At 47.4% G+C, this 22347-nt stretch overlaps 1 protein-coding gene across 1 annotated transcript in view; it reads right to left on the reverse strand.

Moving 5' to 3' along the window:
• RARB (retinoic acid receptor beta) overlaps window positions 1-22347 on the reverse strand; it is a 336058-nt gene that overhangs the window by 45037 nt on the left and 268674 nt on the right. The window contains exon 6 of the mRNA XM_086942137.1: window positions 8606-8810. Within this exon, the coding sequence (XP_086798263.1) occupies window positions 8606-8810 (205 nt within the window). The remainder of the gene's footprint in view (window positions 1-8605; window positions 8811-22347) is intronic.

Below are 22347 nucleotides of genomic sequence, written 5' to 3' on the forward strand. Positions count from 1 at the left end.
AATAAACACACATGGCCCGAGCTTGAGCGATGACGCGCGCCTAGGTTCAAGCAAAGGACAAACAAAAAAAACAATAACATTTGTGAAAGCAAAATCCAATGAATCATAGAATTTTACCCTTGAAAACGGGGTTTTCGCTCACGGATATTTTGCCACTATGGTGTAATTTCCTTGTTCTCTTATCTACAACACTGTTAGTCTGAACTCTCAAATTCGAAAACGCTGTATACGATTACGCGACAATCACGAGAAAAGAGTTGTGAGGAAATAAAATATTTGCCTAAGATCACACAATTAAAGCGGGAAAGCCGCGATTTAGCTAGATTTGTTTGCTTTCACTCTCTACAAACCAGCAACACAAGAAAGGAGCGGGGACCACAGGCGTCTTGCAAGGTAAACATAGAAACCGTTTACGAATCAGACAAAAACAAACGCTGGCAAATGCAGTAAGTCTGGCCATGGAAAGTAAGCATTTTTCTTTAATTGTTATGAAAAATATATGCAGTAGGCATTAAAAAAAGTTCAAAAGAAATAAAAAGTAAAGTTGTGACATTTTGAGTTGGAGTGTGTATGTTTGCAAAATTAATAATAAGCACAAATTAAATGACCCATAGCAAAAATAAATTGTGAATTGTGAAATGAAAGCAGAAGTCAAGCAGACTCACCAGCTTTGGCAACAAAGTTAACTGATTTGTAAGTGACTGAGCACCGGGGCAAAATGCTGCTGAAAGTGTGCGGTGTGAAAATCAAATATGAATGACACTTGAACAGACCAATGGATGAAGAGGGCTGACTGAAAGCCCTTGTATGTGTGTATTAAGCAGCATGATGATTGCAAGGGAGCACTAAATCTGGTATTTGTAAAGCGCAAACTACTCACCCCTAAGGGTCTCTAGGCGCTGGGGGCCGTCGGGGAGATTAAGCGAGCTATTGCCCAGAGTCACATGGTGCTGAGCTGAGCTGCCGCCTGCGATAGACCCGTGAGCCCTGCGCTCCGTAGTCAGCCGCTCTGGCCGCTGTGCCACACCTCTCCTGCTACTCCCACCCAATGCCTTTCCCTCAGAATGGACTCTGTTTGACATCCATACGTCATGCCGTTCTCCATTCAAGTGAGTAACTGGCAAATGCACGCAGGCCCCCCATTTTGATTCCAAAACTGAAGGTATACTAATCCACCACTAACCCTTTGGGTTACGGAGTAGCGTGCTACTCGCTGAAAAGTGCTTCGAAGCCATGTCAGAGGTAATCATAGCTATATAAATACAATTACAATTATACATAGTTTAGTCAAGCTCTCAACTGAACAGCCATGTTTATCCTTTCACATCAAGCAGTGTTGTGCATCGTCTCACCACAGGAGGGCACTGCAGGTTGTTTTGGATACAAAGGTGAATAGGTGGTGAGTGAAAGTGTCTCGTTTACGTGTAGGTGTGCTGTATGAGGTAGTTGTACACTACGCTCAAAGTAGGCCTCAAAACGCTGCGGCAATGGGGTGGGGAGTCAGTGGAGAGGAAATAAAATAACATTTTGTAAAGTGCATGTTCACCTAAGGGTATCTTGGGGCTGAATAACAGATGTTTATTGTTACCCAACTCAATGGCACTCGTTTTATCGACCTCAGAAGGATGAAAGGCTGAGTGGACTGCCGGGATTGGAACCTGTGACCATGAGATCAAACACTGGCCCCTAGAGTGGACTCATTAGTCCAGTAAGCCGCCAGACCCGGCAGGAAATGAGAGGACAGGATACTGAGATTAAGGAAGAAACCTTAGGAATGGAGTTATTTTCTCTAAATACTGGCATCTCACCTGGTGGAGTCAGGAGTGATACCATGTAATGGGTTGTTACCTGCTCTACAGGTGGAAAGGGAGGGGTAGAAGTAGAGGGCAGCTGGAGAGGAAACAGGGCAGAAGGGTGAGTGTGCGAGGAATTAAGGGCTGTAGATTGAAATCATGGTACACTTCTAGGGGCACTAGGGCAGGCCAGAGAGTGTTCTCTGGTGAGGAAGCACGTTGCCTCCCCTCTACACAAACTTTGCTCGTTACCTTTTGGACTTTTCTTCAACCTGATTAACTGTGAGTGAAATGAAGGGCAAAGACCCAGGCACCACGACTTCTGGCTGTCACTGGCAGAACATCCGTTTGATAGCCTTTCTGTAGGTAACCCTCTCAGCCAATGGGAGGGAGCCCTCGGTGGTTACCGTGCCTCTGAAGACTGGCAAGTGTGATTCCAATGCTTGAGCCTACTGTCTAGCTCTTAACAACATTGCAGATGTCTAGTCTCTGTCTGCAGTGGCACTGTGGGCACAAAACGATGGACTGGAATGTGACCCCTATCAATAACAAGTGGCTGAGATTAATTCAAGCATTTCAGCCATTACATTTTTCCTTCTCTCTTCACAGCTAACTCCTCACCATCCCATTGACCACACTGGTCCCCTCCTGCAGCCAGCCTCGTTGGCTTCCCCTTGTTGTGTCTAGGCCCCGTGAGACAGGTCTTACTATATTAGAGACCTTGGGCACAGAGGCAAAGAAGCTGTCAGGATGCCCCTGATCGCAGCCCTCTGAAGGGTAGAAAGGGGGTCCCACAGATCCCAGTGAAATCCCCTTGCAGGCAGGTGCAGTCCCTCAGGATGCCACCTGCACTGCGAAACACGAGTGGCTTCGAAGCAGCCGCACCGTTTTTCACATGAATGCACTGCCCTGGGGGACAGCGCAAGTTTGTTCATTCTAATACAGCGCATTTGCTTGGTTTGTGCTGGGTGCACCTTTAAAAAGGTGAGCCCGGCTTAAACAAGGAAAATGCGTTGTATGTATGATACTGCCCCAGGACTTACTCTTGGGATCACGGTTCGATCCCCGGCGGCAGGTTAGCCCAGCACCATGTGACTCTGGGCAATAGCTTGCTTAATCTTCCCGACGGCCCCCAGCGTCTAGAGACCCTTACGGGTGATTGTGCGCTTTACAAGTGTGGGTTATCATCAGGCCTTCACTCAAAGTGACAGAGAGAAAGGTAACAAAGGGAGACGGAGGAGGGGCAGAGAAAAAGAGGAAATCAGTGAGAAAGGGAGAACACAGGAATGAAAAACGAACATTGAAAAGAGAGATAAACGGGCATGGAGCGACTGGTGGTGAATTAAAAAGGCGCAAACTGGAATCAAAACTACACAGCCTTGGTATTAGGCATCTGAGCTTCAGCAAAGCCAGTGGCAGGCTACTAAGAACAGCATCAAACTCATCAACTAAATGTTTAACAAGTTAATTACTTTCGGGCATATGGCGGCTGCTCACCGACCAGCTAATGGCTCAAAAGGCCATTTGCTTACTTTCTGTTTCATTAGTTGGAGGTGCAGCCTGAAGAATTGTTTAGAAATATATGTAGTCAACGTACTACAACTGCTGAAACTTCTGCACTTTTTCTGTGTTACTTTGTGTCTTTGTAATTTTTAGATATTGTCCAGTGTTTTCACTTTTCTCTGTAATCGCTAGCTCCCAATGTGATTAAGCTTCTTTTCGCTGTGTGAAGCGCTCTGATCTTCTTCAAGCCCTGCCTGCGCCATATAAAACCTCAAACTAAGGCACATATTTACAAGCCCATAGCGCCACCGGAACATCACTTTTTTGACGCTCCAGTGGTGCACAATAGTGAGCCATTTTTACAAAACCCAAGCAAAGTCACTCTGCGTGGCTTTTCATGGCCTTGTAAATATGGACCCCGTTCACGCATTACGCTGTGTGAAACGCGATTTCCATGGGTGTTGCTCTGGGTGTTGCCACGCAACGCCCATGGATTCTGACGCATTCCCAGATTTACAAGGTTTTGCAAACTTGCGAATGCATCAGATACTAACGCCTACACAAGGGAGGCATAAAAGTGGCGCAACTAGGCGAAATACCCTTATTTCCCCTTGTTTTTGCCTCTTTCTATGTGTTCTGATTTCTGCAGCACACAAAGAAGGAAGAAAATGCCATTAATGATTGTTTTTGTGCAAGAAGTTATCCCTTCCTGCACAAAAACAATCATCCCTGTAACACAGGCACCCTTGCTCCCCGGTGCAAGGGTGCCTGCATTGGCTCTAGGCAGCCTATTGTGCGCCAGCGCAGAGGATAGCACAGGAATGCGTCATATTGTAAATACGATGCATCCCTGCACTTTCCTAGTGGTGCAGCTCAGCGCAGCGAGATGGCTTGCAGCACCACGCCGCATCATCATCTTGTAAATATACCCCTAATGGGCGAATTTAAGAGAGCCCTGTGTCACTTTTGCACCACATAAAGTGGTAGATGCATGACGCAGGCCTCTCATTGCGATGTATAACGCCGCACAAAGCTGCCCTGTGGCCACATAAATCATTTGATTTTGAAATTCATATAGCGCTCGAAAGCCCGAGGGCTTCTAGGTGCGATGCGTCCCATATTGCTGTGCTGCCTTACTCTGTGCCCAGGAGGCGTTCCATGGGCTTTGCGGTGGGTTTTCCCACACAACACCAATGGAAATAATAATAATAATAAAGCCATTTTTAAAGCGCCTGGTTACACCTATGACGGTGTGTCCCCGCGCTGAAATGCTACTACTCCCAGATGAGACAGAAAGAACCAGAGTACTATTTATTTGGGGAAGAGATAAGTTTTTACATATTGTCTGAATCTTGTTTCGGAGGGCTCCATACGAAGGTTTAGGGGGAGGCTATTCCAGTGTTTGCAAGCCAAGAAACGGAAGGAGCTACCTCCCATTCTGGTTTTGCGAACACGGGGAAGTTGGAATAACATCACTCCGGCGGATCTGAGATTTCGGGTGGGGCGATGGATAGTGAGGAGTCTTTGCAGATAGTTGGGGCCTTTTCCCTGGGCAATACGATGAGCCATACATAGTGCCTTAAATTTAATGCGCTCCACAATAGGGAGCCAATGAAGTTTACGCAATGCTGTTTTACCGGATGCCCTGCGTGGAACATTGAGCACCAAGCGGGCCGCGGCATTTTGGACACCCTGTAGCTGTTGAATGCCTTTTTTGCTCAGGCCAAGAAGAAGGGCATTACCATAATCCAAATGTGGCGTGACCAGGGCGTGGATAAGTTTCTTCCTGGCACCGAAGGGGAGCAGATCGAGAACTTTGCGGAGAGTTTTCAATATTCCAAAGCATTTTCCAGTGATTTTATTAATCTGTTGCTTGAAGGAAAGCTCCGCATCGATCATAATTCCCAAATTTTTGACAACCTCTGCTGGGCGGGGGATTGGCCCTAATTCCGTTGGCCACCATTCCTGCGACCAGGTGGAGGGGGACTTACCGACCACCAACAACTCCGTTTTATCGCGTTTTAGGCGGAGGCAGTTGCTGTTCATCCATCCTGCCACAGCCCGCATACAATTGGAAAAGTTAGCGGCTTCCTCAGGCTGGTTGTTGGCAAGTTGGATTATTAATTGGGTATCGTCAGCGTATGTGACGATATCCACACCATAGGATTCCACAATATGTGCCAAAGGCTCCATATAAATGTTGAACAGCGTGGGGCTCAAACTTGAGCCTTGTGGAACTCCATGCCTCAACTTACGAGGAGATGATTTGTAAGGAGGGCAATGCACCTGAAAATTCCTATTTTCCAGAAAGGATTTTATCCACTCCAGGGCTGGACCCTCTATTCCCATATCGGAGAGGCGTGACAGCAGCGTTGAGTGCAGCACGGTGTCAAATGCTGCACTAAGGTCTAAAAGTACCAACGCTGCTGTCTGCCCTCCATCAACCAGTTGTCTCAGGCGTTCAATGGAAAAGAGGACCGCGGATTCAGTTGAATATCCTGCTCTGAATCCTGACTGGGTTGGGTGAAGACGGGAGTTCTCTTCAATAAATTTCATAAGTTGCTTATTCACAACCTTCTCCACAACTTTTCCGCAAAAGGGGAGGAGGGATATAGGGCGGAGGTTTTGTAGTTGGGAGATATGAATATTTGCTTTCTTTTTCAGGGGTATAACCTGTGCGGTTTTCCAAGCCTCCAGTACATGTGACGCTGCACCTGATTTACAAAGTGATGTACATCTGGGGATGCCCCAAACCCGTACGCCTCGCGAGGTGAGGCGTAATGAGGTGAAATATACTCATTTCTCCTAATTTTTCCTCTTTCCATGTGCGCTGCATTCACATAGAAAGAGGAACATGCCTTGTAGGATTGTTTTTGTGCAGGAAGGTGGCCCTTCCTGCACAGAAACAATCCTGCCTGCAATGGACGGTGCCTGCGTTTGTGCTAGGCTGCCAAAGTGGTGCCAGCGCAGGCAGAAATGACAGGAGTGCACTGTATGACTTAAATACACTGCATTCCTGCCCTTTCTCTTTGGCGCAGGGAAGCACAGCAAGGGGTCTTGCGGCGCTGCCCTATGCTGCGCAGCCATATGCCAAAATGCCATGAGTAAGGCCCTTAGGGGCACATGCATCAATGGAAATTGCATTCGCAAATGGTGCGAATCGCAAAATTCGGATGTTTGCGAATGCAATTCCAATTTTTGGGATGCATTATCATTTTTATAATTTTCGCAATTTAAGAAATCGCAAAATTGCGATTTCTTAAATTGTGATTGCATTTAAGGAATCTCAAATTGAGATTCCTTAAATGCAATGCATCAAACTTTAAAAATTTGTGAATTCGCAAATAAGGGGAGCAAATTACCATGAAGTTCACCTTCATGGTAATTTGCGAAAACTTTGAAAAATGCACTAAAGTCCCATTTTACACAAAAACATGCCCTTGGGGCATGTGTGTGCGCAAAATGTACTTATAGGCAGATTTCAGGGGTGCAACAGGGTGTCATTTGGACACCCCTGCACCCTTGAAATTGCATTCTCAATTTGCGAATTTCTAATGGTGAATCGCAAATTAAGAATGTCTTCCCATTCATTCCTAGGGGCCTCTAGGCTCATCTGAATGGATGGGGAGGTATTTCTTAATTGCGATTCCCAATTAGAGAATCGCAATTAAGGAATTTTAAGAAATCGCTATTTTTTTTAGCGATTTCTTGATGCATTGCAGTTTGCAATTCCTTAATTGTGATTCCTTATTTTTCGCAATTAAGGAATCGCAAAATGCAATATTGATGCATGTGCCCCTTAGTGCATAAGAGTAGCACTGGACACCCACTCAGCTTGTAATGCAACCAACTCACCCCAATCATTACTGGCCTTTTGAGCCATTAGCTGGTCGGTGATCAGCCTCCATATGTCCGAAAGTAATTAACTTGTTAAACATTTAGTTGATGGGTTTGATGCTGTTCTTAGTAGCCTGCCACTGGCTTTGCTGAAGCTCAGACTCTAAATAACAAGGCTGTGTAGTTTTGATTCCAGTTTGCACCTTTTACATCCACCACCGGTCGCTCCATGCCCATTTATCTCTTTTCAATGTTCGTTTTTCATTCCTGTGTTCTCCCTTTCTCACTGCTTTCCTCTTTTTCTCTGCCCCTCCTCCGTCTCCCTTCGTTACCTTTCTCTCTCTCACTCGGAGTCGAAGCCTGATGCTAAAGAGTAAGTCCTGGGGCAGTATCATACATACGGCGCATTTTCCTTGTTTGCGCCGGGCTCGCCTTTTTAAGGGGGCTCTCAGCAGAAGCCAAGCAGATGCGCTGTATTAGAAGGAATGTGCAGCCTCCAGGGCAGCAGCAAACTTGCGCTGTCCCCCAGGGCAGTGCATTCATGTGAAAAACGGTGCGGCTGCTTCGAAGCCACTCCGGTTTCACAGTGCAGGTGGCATCCCGAGGGACTGCACCTGCCTGCAAGGGGATTTCATTGGGATCTGTGGGACCCCCTTTCTACCCTTCAGAGGGCTGCGATCAGGGGGCCTCCTGACAGCTTCTTTGCCTCTGCGCCCAAGGTCTCTAATATGGCGCAGAGACAAAGGGACCCCCTCAAGTGCACGCCCCCATGGAAATGAGGCAACACCCTCTGAGGATAGCACTGGTGGTTTATGCGCATCAGCGCTATTGGTATTACAGAAGGGGACGCACAAGCATCTGCGGCCCCTTCTGTAATACCAAAGTGCACCGGGGGCACGCAAAGCGGGCGCAAACGCCCATTGTGCCCCTGGGGCACTTCTGCAATGTGGCCCCCGTATCTAAAAATGTACGCTGGAGCCCTTCACCTTTATTTACCGACTCAAATTAAGCAGTGCCTCCGATGCTGTCGGGTCTGAATGCATGGGGACGGTTTGTGAAATTAAACGCTCCCTGGTAACGGGTGTGTTCAAATCGGAGGGCAGGGTCTTCATACTAGAGCCACTCAGGTAGGAGGTAAGTTCTTTATTTCAAGTTGAAGGTATTGCAATGGTAGGTAGGGCCTGTCAGGGCTTCATCCTCCCTCCAGCTGTCTCCTACCTACCAAGCACCAGCATCCTATTGCATCATCCACTCTCAACATTCCAGACACCAGCTCAGATATACAGGGAATTGGACACCCGGCATTCCACAGGACGCCACAGGGCTCATTCATCCACCGGCTTATGCCTCCTAGGATTTGCTAGTCCTGTGGGGAGGTGCCACAGCCGGGAAAGGGCAAGGTGCAGTCGCTGTTTTTCATAGAATGCCTCAACCTCTAGAAGGACACCCTGGAGGTGCCCATCACCCCTTACCTTCACAAATGAGACAAATAGCGCTGAGAAGGCCCGTTTCTGTGTCGTCCATCTCCAAAGGCAGCAGTTGATTGGCAAACGTGAAGACCAGGTCGGTGAGTGGTCCGAAGCCCGCGTTGTGCATCTGGGTTCGGTTGAGGGTAAGGCCGTCGGAGAAGGTCATGGTGTCCTGATCAGGGGTGTACCGCGTGCAAATCCGCAGGATCTGTGGAGAACGAAGACAGTGCGTGGTTACACCAACATGGACGAAGGTACATGCACAGAGCCTGTCCCTGCCTCACATGTCAGCACATCTCTTAAAGAAGGAGTGTAATGACAACAGCATTCCTCATCAAGCATTGGCACAGCCAATATTTCTGCCCATTGCACACTATGGCGGAATGGTTAACTTTGTGATTTTTTATAGCAAGCATGTGCCACATATATAACCTCAGCTGGTCTCTGAAAGTACCCAAGAAGCAGGCCATACCCTTGATGGACTGTTCACCAATGTTAAAAACATCAAGATTAAAGATGTCCTACCCCTTGCTTGGTGAGACCATCACTCTGTAGTATTTGAAATTCCTCTCGACAGCCCACCACCTAAATCCAGTGTGAGACAGGCCACAACCACGTTTAAATCATGGAAAAATCTCGATAGTCAACATTTTACAGAACTTCTCTCCTCGTCGCAAACTGAGATTCCAGCTGATCCTAACATAGACTCTAAAGCATACACCCATTGGCTAACTAACGCAATGAATAAGTTAGTACCCATCAAATCATTATCGAAGAATTGAAGCGCCCCTTCAGGCCCCTGGTTTACTAGTGCCCTCAGAGATCAAAGACAGAAATGTAGCAACCGGGAAAGACCCTGGAGAAAGACATACTCTCCCGAAGAGAAACTATTATATAAAAACTAATTCATGAAATATAAAACCATGATCATTCAAGAAAAGAGTCTATATTTCTCTACCCAGATAGAACAGGCAATAAACTCCAATAAACAACTTTTTCAAGTTGTAATTAAATTGTCACAACAACCCTCACAAACTATCCCGCCACCCACGCAAGAATTTTGCAACAATCTAGCTAATTATTTCTATGAAAAAGTTAACAACATCTACACCAACTTCTCGGGGCATACCAAGGAGCTTCCCCCCTTTCAACATACTGACGACCCTGAGCCCACATTTAGGCAGTTCCAAAAGGTCAACACACCTCAAGTCATGAACATCATGTCCACCATTAAATCTGGCTCAGCAAATGACCCATGCCCACCAGCAATCCTTCTCCCAGTCACTGAAATCATAGCCCCCGCCCTCACAGAAATATTTAATTCAATGTTTCTTACCGGTATTTACCCCACTATCTGGAAAAACACCCTTCTCAAACCTCTCCTAAAAAAATTGTATCTGGACCCTGAGGATACCAATAATTATTGACCCATCGCCAGTCTGCCGTTTGCGGCCAAAGTGGTAGAAAAATTTATGAACATCCAATTTTCCCAGTATATTGAAGATCACTCTTTACTGGATGACACCCAAATTGGCTTTCGCAAGAGCCATAGCACTGAGACAGCCCTGATTAAGCCTCAGACGAAATAAGAACAATCCTTGAGCAAGGAGGGACAGCAGTTCTCATCCTGCTGGATTTATCAGCTGCATTTGACGCGGTTGATCACAACATCTTGATCGACCGTGCCAATGCCATGGGCATTAAGGATAGAGCCATAGAACTGCTGCTCTCCTTTCTCTCCGAACGTACCCAGACGGTCATGCTGGGCAACTTCCACTCTGCCCAAATGACATTACCATGCGGCGTCCCTCAAGGCTCATCTCTAAGTCCGACGCTCTTTAATATCTATGTATCGGACTTAGCTAGAACCATCAAGTCACATGGGATGAGCCTAACATCTTATGCAGATGCCACCCAGTTGGTACTGGCGATAAAAAACAATGGAGAGAGGATAGCAGCTAATTTCTAGCACGGCATGTTGGCAATCAATGATTGGATGGCAGATAACTGTCTCAAACTGAATTCCGATAAAACGGAGGTGATGATTTTTGGTAAACTTCACCCAACTTGGTCAAACTCTTGGTGGCCCTCAAACCAAGGTCAGAAATCTTGGAATTGTTTTTGCGATAAATTGACATTCGCTGCTCATGCGAAGACTATCGTCTCTGCCTCTTTCTATAAACTTAAAACCAATAAAAAAAATCCTGCCCTATCTTCCTCCGAGTTCAGGAAGAACATTGGTCACAGCTTTTGTGATGTCCTCCTTGGACTATTGCAATGGGCTTTTTATTAATACCCAACAAAAAGTCATTCGGAAACTGCAATCTGTGCAGAATGCTGCTGCCAGAGTACTGTCTGGAACCCTGAAGTTCAAGCCTATTGCTCGCGTAATTAAGGGCTACCACTGGCTCGCGGTGAAGAACCGAATAAAGTTTAAGGCACTGTGTATTGCCTACAAAGCCTCTCGCAAGCAAGGACTACGCTTTCTCCTTAACGCTCTAACCTTTGATGTCCCTAACAGACCTCTACGATCTGCCAATGCACTTCTGATGTCCGTACCAAAGACTAAAACAGCCTCCTGGGGCGACCGGCGTTTTGTTGTCTCTACAGCTAAGCCATGGAACTCTCTGGACCTAGAGATTCGGTCGTCCCAAACATTGGTGGCTTTCAGAAAAAAAATAAAAACCTGGTTGTTCAACCAATAAATCCTCCCGTACACTGCCACGTCCACAGCGCCGAGACGCCCTCGGGCAATTGCGCGCTTTATACGTTTCAAAAATAAATAAATAAATAAATAAATAAAAGGACAAAGAGAAAGAATGCTGATGCATAAACGTAGAGACAACATGCTGCAAATAAGAATGTTAAATAAAAAATAAAAATAGGCATTGCATATACATTAGCTGGAATACTATACGTGCTTCTTAGCAGACTGGTGCATGTAGAACAGGAATAGAAACCCTTTTTAGGTTTAATGAACAGCAGAGCAAAATCAGATAAAGAAAATGTACCATTTGCTTTGAATGCCTGCTATCTATACGCATGGTTCAAACCCTGTGATGATTAAAAGCAGAGGCCAGGAAGCCTCTGAAGGCTCGAGCCAGGAAGCCTCCGAAGGCTCGAGCCCAGGAAGCTTCTGAAGGCTCGAGCCCAGGAAGCCTCTGAAGGCTCGAGCCCAGGAAGCTTCCAAAGGCTCGAGCCCAGGAAGCCTCTGAAGGCTCGAGCCAGGAAGCCTCTGAAGGCTCGAGCCCAGGAAGCCTCCGAAGGCTCTATTCCAGGCAGCCTTCAAAGGCTCGAGCCCAGGAAGCTTCCAAAGGCTCGAGCCCAGGAAGCCTCTGAAGGCTCGAGCCAGAAAGCCTCTGAAGGCTCGAGCCCAGGAAGGCTCTGAAGGCTCGAGCCAGGAAGCCTCTGAAGGCTCGAGCCAGAAAGCCTCTGAAGGCTCGAGCCCAGAAAGCCTCTGAAGGCTCGAGCCCAGGAAGCCTCTGAAGGCTCGAGCCCAGGAAGCCTCCGAAGGCTCGAGCCCAGGAAGCCTCCGAAGGCTCCAGCCCAGGCAGCCTCAGAAGGCTCGAGCCCAGGAAGCCTCTGAAGGCTTGAGCCATGAAGCCTCAGAAGGCTCGAGCCCAGGAAGCCTCTGAAGGCTCCATCCCAGGCAGCCTCCGAAGGCTCGAGCCCAGGGAGCCTCCGAAGGCTCGAGCCCAGGAAGGCTCCGAAGGCTCGAGCCAGGAAGCCTCTGAAGGCTCGAGCCAGGAAGCCTCTGAAGGAGGCTCGAGCCAGGAAGCCTCCAACGGCTCGAGCCCAGGAAGCCTCCTAAGGCTCGAGCCCAGGAAGCCTCCGAAAGCTCGAGCCCAGGAAGCCTCTGAAGGCTCGAGGCCAGGAAGCCTCCGAAGGCTCGAGGCCAGGAAGCCTCCGAAGGCTCGAGCCCAGGAAGCCTCCGAAAGCTCGAGCCCAGGAAGCCTCTGAAGGCTCGAGCCCAGGAAGCCTCCGAAGGCTCGAGCCCAGGAAGCCTCCGAAGGCTCGAGCCCAGGAAGCCTCTGAAGGCTCGAGCCAGGAAGCCTCTGAAGGCTCGAGCCAGGAAGCCTCTGAAGGCTCGAGCCCAGGAAGCCTCCGAAGGCTCGAGCCCAGGAAGCCTCCGAAGGCTCGAGCCCAGGAAGCCTCCGAAGGCTCGAGCCCAGGAAGCCTCCGAAGGCTCGAGCCCAGGAAGCCTCCGAAGGCTCGAGCCCAGGAAGCCTCCGAAGGCTCGAGCCCAGGAAGCCTCCGAAGGCTCGAGCCAAAAAGCCTCTGAAGGCTCGAGCCCAGGAAGCCTCCGAAGGCTCGAGCACAGGAAGCCTCCGAAGGCTCGAGCCCAGGAAGCTTCTGAAGGCTCGAGCCCAGGAAGCCTCCGAAGGCTCGAGCCCAGGAAGCCTCCGAAAGCTCGAGCCAGGAAGCCTCCGAAGGCTCGAGCCAGGAAGCCTCCGAAGGCTCGAGCCAGGAAGCCTCTGAAGGCTCGAGCCAGGAAGCCTCCGAAGGCTCGAGCCCAGGAAGCCTCCGAAGGCTCGAGCCCAGGCAGCCTTCGAAGGCTCGAGCCCAGGAAGCCTCTGAAGGCTCGAGCACAGGAAGGCTCCGAAGGCTCGAGCCCAGGAAGGCTCCGAAGGCTCGAGCCCAGGAAGCCTCAGAAGGCTCGAGCCCAGGAAGCCTCTGAAGGCTCGAGCCCAGGAAGCCTCCGAAGGCTCGAGCCCAGGAAGCCTCAGAAGGCTCGAGCCCAGGCTCAAGAAGGAGGCCTGAGTCTGGGTCAGCTCGCTGTCCTCATGACCCCTGGAGCCACAATGACCCAAGCTTTCACGTGGCTTCGGCCTGCCACTCAAGCTCTAACTTCATGTGCCCAGAATTAAAGCCCAACATTAACCCTTGATGTAAAACGAGAGATGCCCATCTGGTGGCTGAATTGCACCCTGTGAAACCCTTAAACCCGGGATCAATCCCCGCTTCTCCTCTTGACCAAACTGTGTGATCCTTGGAAAATACTTTAGTCCAGGAAGCCCTTTTAAAAAAACTATTATTACAAACAATAGCACCATCAAATTGCAAGAGCTCAGGATCTGTGCAGTGCAAAACTCCCCTTGTGTTTGATATAATAGGATATAAAGGTGCTCCAAGTATAATAAGATACAAGGCCACATATAGGGTGCACATGACTACCGACTTGCATTTTAATTCACTATCAGCACTGTTCTTGGTGCAGAGGGTGGGGAAGCAGGAATGTTTCTAACTTCATATTTAAAAACAAGCAATGGCAAAGCCAATAAGCCTTGCCTTTGAGATCTATTGGCTCTGGCAGTGCATTTAGTTAATTCTGTATGGCATCAGCAAGATCTTGCACCATAATTGGGGACCCGTGGAGGTGTGACTGCGGAGCAGGCCGATGAAGGAAGTCATTTATGAGCAGGTACACGTGGCCGGGTCAGGTACATCTCATGTGGTCCCAGTATGGGTAGATGAAGAGTCTTTATAGAAACAATGCTAGTACTCTTAGCTCGAGCCTGAGAGAAACTGAGTGTGTGCTTATGTAAGAAACGAGCTACAAGCAGGGTCCAAGTGGGATGAAAAAATACTTGGGGCCGGTGGGGGGGGGGGTCTCTGAAAGGGGCGTGGCTGATGTAATTGAGGGCGTGGCTTAAAAATACCTAAGCTAAAAATCTGTGCTTAGCATAGTGCGCCACCCGTCTGGCATTTTGCTGTTTCTATCGTTGCATCCAGATATATAATACAGCAAGGAACATTATACATACAACAAGACAGGGCAATTGGCTTTGCCACTGGTTGTTAGCTGCGTAAGATAATTAAGCAACAACAATGGCTTCGTTGTGTATATAATATTGAAAATGCTTCAGTTCTGAAATGATGAGACTGTGAAAGCACTATAAAGAGTCTCTTTGAAGTTGCATCAAACGCAGTGAAGGGTTGCACCGCGGCAGAGTTGAGATTTATCTGTTCACCGAGGGTGAGGACAAAAATGGAGAGCCCGACAGGGACCCGTCTCGGCACCTGCTTATTAGATCTGCTCGTGCTGAGCACCGGCAGGACCCGGCACACTTAAAGCCCTGGCCGCAACTGATCGTGACATCACAGCTGTATAGTGACTGGTTAAATAGCCATGAAACACGAGAGCTATAGAGCACAGTGACATCACAGCTCCATAGGATTTGGGCAGATACCTGTGGAACAAAAAACTATGGTGCAAAATGACATCACAGATCTGTAGAGGCGGGGCCAAAACATACGAAACACAGCAGCCGCAGAACACCAAGAGAGTGGTGAATTCCCTATCTGCAGTACATTTAGATTTACCAGATGCAGCCATGTCACTGGAACAACTGTCCCTCTTCATAAATCAACTCATTCTGGGAGTTGTGGTCCTGAACCCACTCTGTTGAACTTGTGGCTAAAAAACCTGATGAATGATGCTTTTGTTAAAGGAATGTCCTGGATTAGAATATCTCTTTACAGGAGTGGCAACTTCAGAGCCTTTTACCAGGTGTTCTGGGGTTTACCATCTCTATTGAGCTCAAAGTGCACCTTTTTGGCACTTGGCCCTCTGGGTAGCAAAGTGGAGCAGACCAAGCTTTACTTCAGGGAGATGGTGAGGAGTTAGACCCTTAAAACGCAATGTCCAATGAGTGGTTAGACTGTGAAAAAGAAAAACTACTTTACATAAGAATCAGATGGGTATATATAAGGCTCAGTATGTATTAACCGCATGCGCGCTAGCGGGTTTTCCTGCTGTGCGCTGAATTTTGAAAATCGCGGCTTTTGTGACAAAGCCAGCTCGTCATCCGCGTAGCGCAGGTAACGCCAATGACGAGCTGGCTTTGTCATCCGCGCCGAAGGGGTTAAAAATAACGAGGGTGGCTGTTGAGTTCAAAGCAAGTTTATTCGGAAATACTTACACCCACGACCGGAGCCATCCAGCTGTGAAGAATCCAACGCCGGTAATGACGTTGCATGGAATTCACCACAACTGAACAGCCACGCTCTGGAATGCCTGAGCAGAGAAGAGAACATCATAGGTCGCGTGGCAGCGCGCAACTTATCACAGTAGTAATATTACAGTATGGAACATCTATATGTAACCTTTGTTGACCTGAGGGCAGCATTCGATCTCTCCTCAGACAGAGTCTGTGGGACTCCCTCAAGTCAAATGGTGTACCTAGCCTCACAGTGACTATTCTGATATGGCTCCATCAGCACAATTATTACCAGGTCCTATGGGACATAGAGTGAACCTACAAAAGGCGTTCCCGTATAAAGAGGGGTACAACGGACCCCCACTTGGTTCTCCTTATATATTAACGATGCAATCCCATTCCTCAACGAGAGTGTCTGTGATAGTCCCAAACTCGAGGACACCTCAGCCCCAGTTCTGCTCTTTACGGACGACACACTCTTCATTTTAAAAACTCCGATTGCTCTTCAGAACTTAGTGGACCAGTGCTTAGACGTCTGCAATTCATGAGGCACGGAAATCCACATCTAAAAAATGTAATACATGACCCTTAGCCCCCATATGTCCAATAGGAGTTGTATTTGGCTGGGGAGGGCGTGTGGTCAAGCTACAGAAGGTTGATCATTTCGATTATCTAGGTATTGGGGTTGATAACTTGAAACCCCCATGTTCAAGGTGCGGTGCAATATTGCTTCATCCATCTGCTGCAGTCGTGAAGATGTTTAAAGCCACGCCCTCCAGATCTGTATCCCTGGTAATCAGAGAAAATTGAGCCAAGGCTCAAACAGCATCTTTATATGGGCCAGAGCTTTAGGGACTGGGAGATGTTAAAGATCTGTCCAGGAGACAGACAAACATCCTTAAGTCTCTGTTCAATCTGCCACAAAGCTCCCCAAGCCTACCGCTGTACCTCGATTAGAGGTCTCAAATGGATAGAAGTCAGAGCTGTATTATCACCCCTATTCCTATGGATCAGATTATGGACAAACCCAGAGCTAGTTTATCCTAGGAATAGTCATTTTTGAAGTTATGAAGCTTGACGAGGGCCATAGTATGCCATGGTTGAGACATGTTGAGTCTAGGTTAACAGAGTTGAGCCTGGAACATTTGTGGCATAACCTCATTTAATTAATGAAGTGTCACGCGGCACCATGACAGCTGTTTATTGAAAACATGTTATAGACAGTGGCATAGAATTACTTAACAAGAGAGTCTCACTGAGAAATGCATGGCCAACAAGCACAGTCCCTTCTTTGAGCTTTACATGGAAAAGTCTGTTCCCAACCAGCCCAGAACATTATAATTCAGATACAGAATCGAAAACTTATATATTAAAGGTTTCACGTTTAAGTGGAAGCCAATTTAACTATGTATTCTGCAAAACCTGTAACAATGTACTAGAAAGCAGTGCTCATGTTTTTTTCTCTTGCCTGCTGCCCAGAACAGGAAGAAGAAGGGGGCTTATACCTCTCTGGTTGAAGGTGGACAGTAGGCATTCCAGTGATGCATCAGGAATATTTAAGCCGGACTTACGTAGATTGATTGGTTTTAGTCTAACAAACCTTTGCACGGGATGTATGATGTTACCACGCGTACTTTTAGCACGCATACCATTACCACGGATTTTTTACAACGCAAGTCATTTTACAACGGATACCTTTACAACGCAATACACTACAACGCAGATACTATTACAACGCATACCTTTACAACGTAAGTATAGGTAAGTATATAATATTAATATATAATGTAAATAATTATTTTTAAATTAATTAATTTAATTATTTATAATTTAATTATTAAATAATTTTATTAATAAAATTAATTTTAATTTTAATATTTGTAAATATATATTAAAAATACCAGTGTACCCCAAAACCCAAACCCAGCCCTAAAATCTAAAAATACCCCTGTACCCCAAAACCCAAACCCAGCTCTAAAACCTAAAAATACCCCTGTACCCCAAAACCCAAACCCAGCCCTAAAACCTAAAAATACCCCTGTACCCCAAAACCCAAACACAGCCCTAAAACCTAAAAATACCCCTGTACCCCAAAACCCAAACCCAGCCCTAAAACATAAAAATACCCCTGTACCCCAAAACCCAAACCCAGCCCTAAAACCTAAAAATAACCCTGTACCCCAAAACCCAAACACAGCCCTAAAACCTAAAAATACCCCTGTACCCCAAAACCCAAACCCAGCCCTAAAACCTAAAAATACCCCTGTACCCCAAAACCCAAACACAGCCCTAAAACCTAAAAATACCACTGTACCCCAAAACCCAAACCCAGCCCTAAAACCTAAAAATACCCCTGTACCCCAAAACCCAAACCCAGCCCTTAAACCTAAGAATACCCCTGTACCCCAAAACCTAAACCCAGCCCTAAAACCTAAAAATACCCCTGTGCCTCAAAACCCAAACCCAGCCCTAAAACCTAAAAATACCCCTGTACCCCAAAACCCAAACCCAGCCGTAAAACCTAAAAATACCCTTGTACCCCAAACCCCAAACCCAGCTCTAAAACCTAAAAATACCCCTGTACCCCAAAACCCAAACCCAGCCCTAAAACCTAAAAATACCCCTGTACCCCAAAACCCAAACCCAGCCCTTAAACCTAAAAATACCCCTGTACCCCAAAACCCAAACCCAGCCCTAAAACCTAAAAATACCCCTGTACCCCAAAACCCAAACCCAGCCCTAAAACCTAAAAATACCCCTGTACCCCATAACAAAATACCACTAATAATTTTTTTTTTAAAAAGATAAACTTATCTATAATTATCCTTACGTTGTAATGGTATGCGTTGTAATAGTACCTGCGTTGTAGTGTATTGCGTTGTAAAGGTATCCGTTGTAAAATGACCTGCGTTGTAAAAAATCCGTGGTAATGGTATGCGTTGTAAAAAATCCGTGGTAACAGTTACATAGCCTTTGCACGTAGTGTGGCTCACAAGGAAACGCCAAGGGGTTTTTATTGGTAGCCACTGATATGATATCATGTTATCATCTTAGCGCTTGGACGCCTCCGGGCAGCTATGTGTGCTCTATAAGAACCATCTTCATTTCATTTCATTTCATTTCATCTCATATTTTACATGTAATGTTATTACTGCATGTATTGCGTGTTTTTATATGTTTTATGGGACCCAACCCCTAAATGAATGTACTACTGGTATGGTACTTTACATAAGAGTTTCAGAAGCAACAAATGTAACTCAATCAATCAGGGATTTGTAGAGCGCACTACTCCCCTGTGAGGGTCTCAAGACGCTGGGGCCAGGGGGTTCGGGCAGCTCCGAGGTCACCCGAAGAGCCAGGTCTCCAGACCCTTTCTGAAGGTTTGCAGAGTCGGGCTTCGTCTGATGATGAGGGGGAGTTTGTTCCAGGTCTTGGCCGTGATGTTGGGGAAGAATCTGCCTCCCGTTCTGGCTCTGCGGATGCAGGGGATTTCGGCCTGGGCAGGTTCGGCAGAACAGAAGTTTCTCTTGGGGGCTTGGAAGGCGATTCTTTTGTTGAGGTATTAGGGTCCGGTGTTGTGGAGGGCTTTGTAGGCGTGTGTGAGCAGCTTCACGGTCACTCTTTTTTCGACGGGGAGCCAGTGGACGTCCCGGAGGTGCTGGGTGATGTGGTCCTGTCTTGGAATGCTCAGGACGATTCTGGCTAACTCAACATTACTAATTACTTCAGGAATTAATAATGGAGGTAGCTAGGCTACTACCGTGGGACAAATTCATAAAAAACACCTTGTGCCACAACCTCCCAATTAGCTCTTGGAGGTCCCCCTCGGGTAGCAAGTGGGCTTTTGGGAAGTCCTTGGAGGGTGACCAGCTAGGCTGAGGAACAGTTCTGGCAATTTCCTCCTCGCAGTTCGTATGGGCCTCCGATCCTTCTTTGTCGGTCCCATTGGAGTGCAGAGTACCTTTCATTGCCAGTGCGATGGTGGCACAGACTGCGTCTGCAGAGTACCGGCGCTTCAGCAGGGTTGTGCAGCTAATGGGATGTGTGCAGTGGAGAAGTGTGGCTCAATGGTTAGAGTGGCAGACCCTGATGCAGAGGTCTAGCCCGGGACCAGGGTTCAATTCCCCGCCTCAGCGGGTCTTGGGCTCAAAATTCCACGGACCTGATAATTCTCGCCTCGGTGCCTATTCCAATCATGGAGTCCCACTCTGCAACTCTGGGCAATAGCTTGCTTAATCTCCACAACGGTTCCCACAACGCTAAGGATGCCTGGCCTCCACCTTGGGGGTGCCCAGGAGTGGACGCCTCACAGGGAAAGCCAGGATGGGTTCCACAGCGGTATTCATACAAGCGCCTTGAGACCCTTGCGGGTGAGTAGTGCGCTATACATGTATCAATTTACAATTTTTGCTACATGATTCTTGTGACTAGGGACTGTCCCCGGCCCAGACGATGTGTGAGCAAAAGACTTCTATTTGCCGCAAAGGTGAGCTGATGCAATGGCAGTTCCAGTCCAGGAAGGTGTGTTGAAGTTGAGGTGCTCTCACCTGGGTCGATCTGGCAGCTTGGGGATCTTTCTTTGGCCCACAGAATAACCCTAAAGTATACAAAAAGGTCATTGATGGAACGCCTGAATTAATCTCAGCCACTGGAAAATACTTGGTGCCGTATCACAGTCCATCGTTATGCACACCATGTCACCTCAGATTCCCGCCCCCCCTCCCCGGTGAGTACTTCAGATATAATGCAGGTCTATTAATCAATGCGGTTCTCCTCTGGTACTCCGGCTTATTAATTGTGGGGACGGTGGCGCACAGTCAGACTTTTTCATGCGCCTTTGTGGCACTCAAGTGTTGCATAAGAACTCAGACAGCCTTGATTCCCGACTATCCTCCATCCATGGAGGACCCAATCTGTGCACACTGCCTCTACATTTGCCAAGTTACAGTAATGAGTTTTGTTTTTTGACAGGGCCAGCGCTGCTAAATCCAGGTGGGTGCGTAAGCATAACCGCTAAAGGGCCCACGTCATGTGTCACTCCTACAACAGTGCCTGCCTTTGTAGTATCCCGGTACATGTCGTTTTGTTTCAAATTTGAAAATTCCAACAAGCATAGAGCTGTGGGCCAAAAAGACAGGTCCAGAAGAAGATGTGACGCATAACACATGGCCACTTGTGGCCATTTAATGTGTCTCTAGAAGGAGGGCTAAAGCCCACATATTATATGGGATAAAATACCCCCTTTCTATATTTTATAAAGATTTTGCAAGTCACATGGGAGTTGCGTGGCCAATAAAGGCATGAGGATGCAGGACACCTGCCACTATATTTTCATTGAACACCTCAGTGACTTGCAATGTCCTTAAAATGTACAGAAGTATTTTATCCCATATGTTAATCATATATTATTATTATTTTATTATACTACTATTTTCATCCATTCCACAATCAAGCGACCCAGAGGTACATATAGGAGAGCACAGGAGGGCAGTCCCATCAAACAGTTACAGCATCTCAAAGGTGCTCTACAGCACCTTTGTGCAAACTGAAATAAGGCCAATGTGCTGCAAAAAGAGTGAATGTGCACCACATGTCTGCACACTCACAAACTCAAAACAGAGATAGACTTGAGACTCCTGTGCTTTAGAAATTCAGAAACAAACCTTTACTGCACAAACTAACCAAAACTAGCAGACCACGTACTAACAGTTTCATAGCTCTAGTGTCTTGGGCCATACTCAATAAAACACTTGACAAGGTAAATGCTAAAGTAAGCAGTGGTGACCTGGCTATCCAACTGGAATGAAAGAGCACCCTTGGACACCATTAGTAAACATCAGTATCCCCAGGTCACTTCGCCCGGTGTAACAAACAGAACCTCCTCTGGTGCTGGCTGGTGTTGACTTAGTGCACGGCCTAAAGCCAGTTTTGCTAGCCACACCCAGGATGCCACTCCTGTGTGACCTGTAAGAAAGCTTTGATTTGCTGCAGCCCTCTCGCCTCACCACCCAAAAATGGGACAAGTCTTTAAAACTGAAATACTCACCCTACTGACCCTACCCTACACCAAACCAAGGAGACTCCATTCTGTGCTGTAAACATTAGAAATATCAAACCCAGACAACCGAAGGGCGCGGCAAGGCCACACTAATGGCGGATTGTGCACTAGGCACCTGCTAATCAAAAATATAAACCATGGGGCGTATTTACAAGCCCTAGGGCTGCTTGTGCGTCACTTTTAATGTGGCAAAAATTGACGCACTGTTGGCGCAAGAGGCCTCTAGATAAGCTCCAGTTTCCCTGCAGCTCTTTACTTAGTCTGTGCCCATATCTTCCTCTCATGTGCCACCTCCTGCAGCTCCTCTCTGCTGGCAATCGTCAGCGCCTTCCCATTCATCGAAAGCCGCTGCTTCGTACTCCGAAAGCTCCTCTGTGCTGCAAACACCCATGCACAGATTTATCAGACTTTCACGAAACGCAACTCATCAGGACAACTTGCTGCGTTGTGCTGCGCTGCGTGGAAGGGAGAGGGCAGGACTGTGTCCTATTTAACATTATATGGTGCATTCCTGTCCCGTCCTGTCCTTGCGCTGGAACACAATATTCTACCATGCGCCAACGCAGACGCCATTGTGCCATGGTGCACGGGTGCCTCCGTTGTAGGCAGGGTTGTTTAAGAGCAGAAAGGCGCACCTTGTAGCTCAAAAACAATCCGCGGATACTTTTTCCCCTTTCTATGTGTGCTGCAAAATGCAGCACATGAAGAAAGAGTTAAAAGCGAGGAGACATAAACAGATTTCTCCT

The sequence above is a fragment of the Lissotriton vulgaris genome, chromosome 10 (genome assembly GCF_964263255.1).
Source record: "Lissotriton vulgaris chromosome 10, aLisVul1.2, whole genome shotgun sequence".
Classification (NCBI taxonomy): domain Eukaryota; kingdom Metazoa; phylum Chordata; class Amphibia; order Caudata; family Salamandridae; genus Lissotriton; species Lissotriton vulgaris.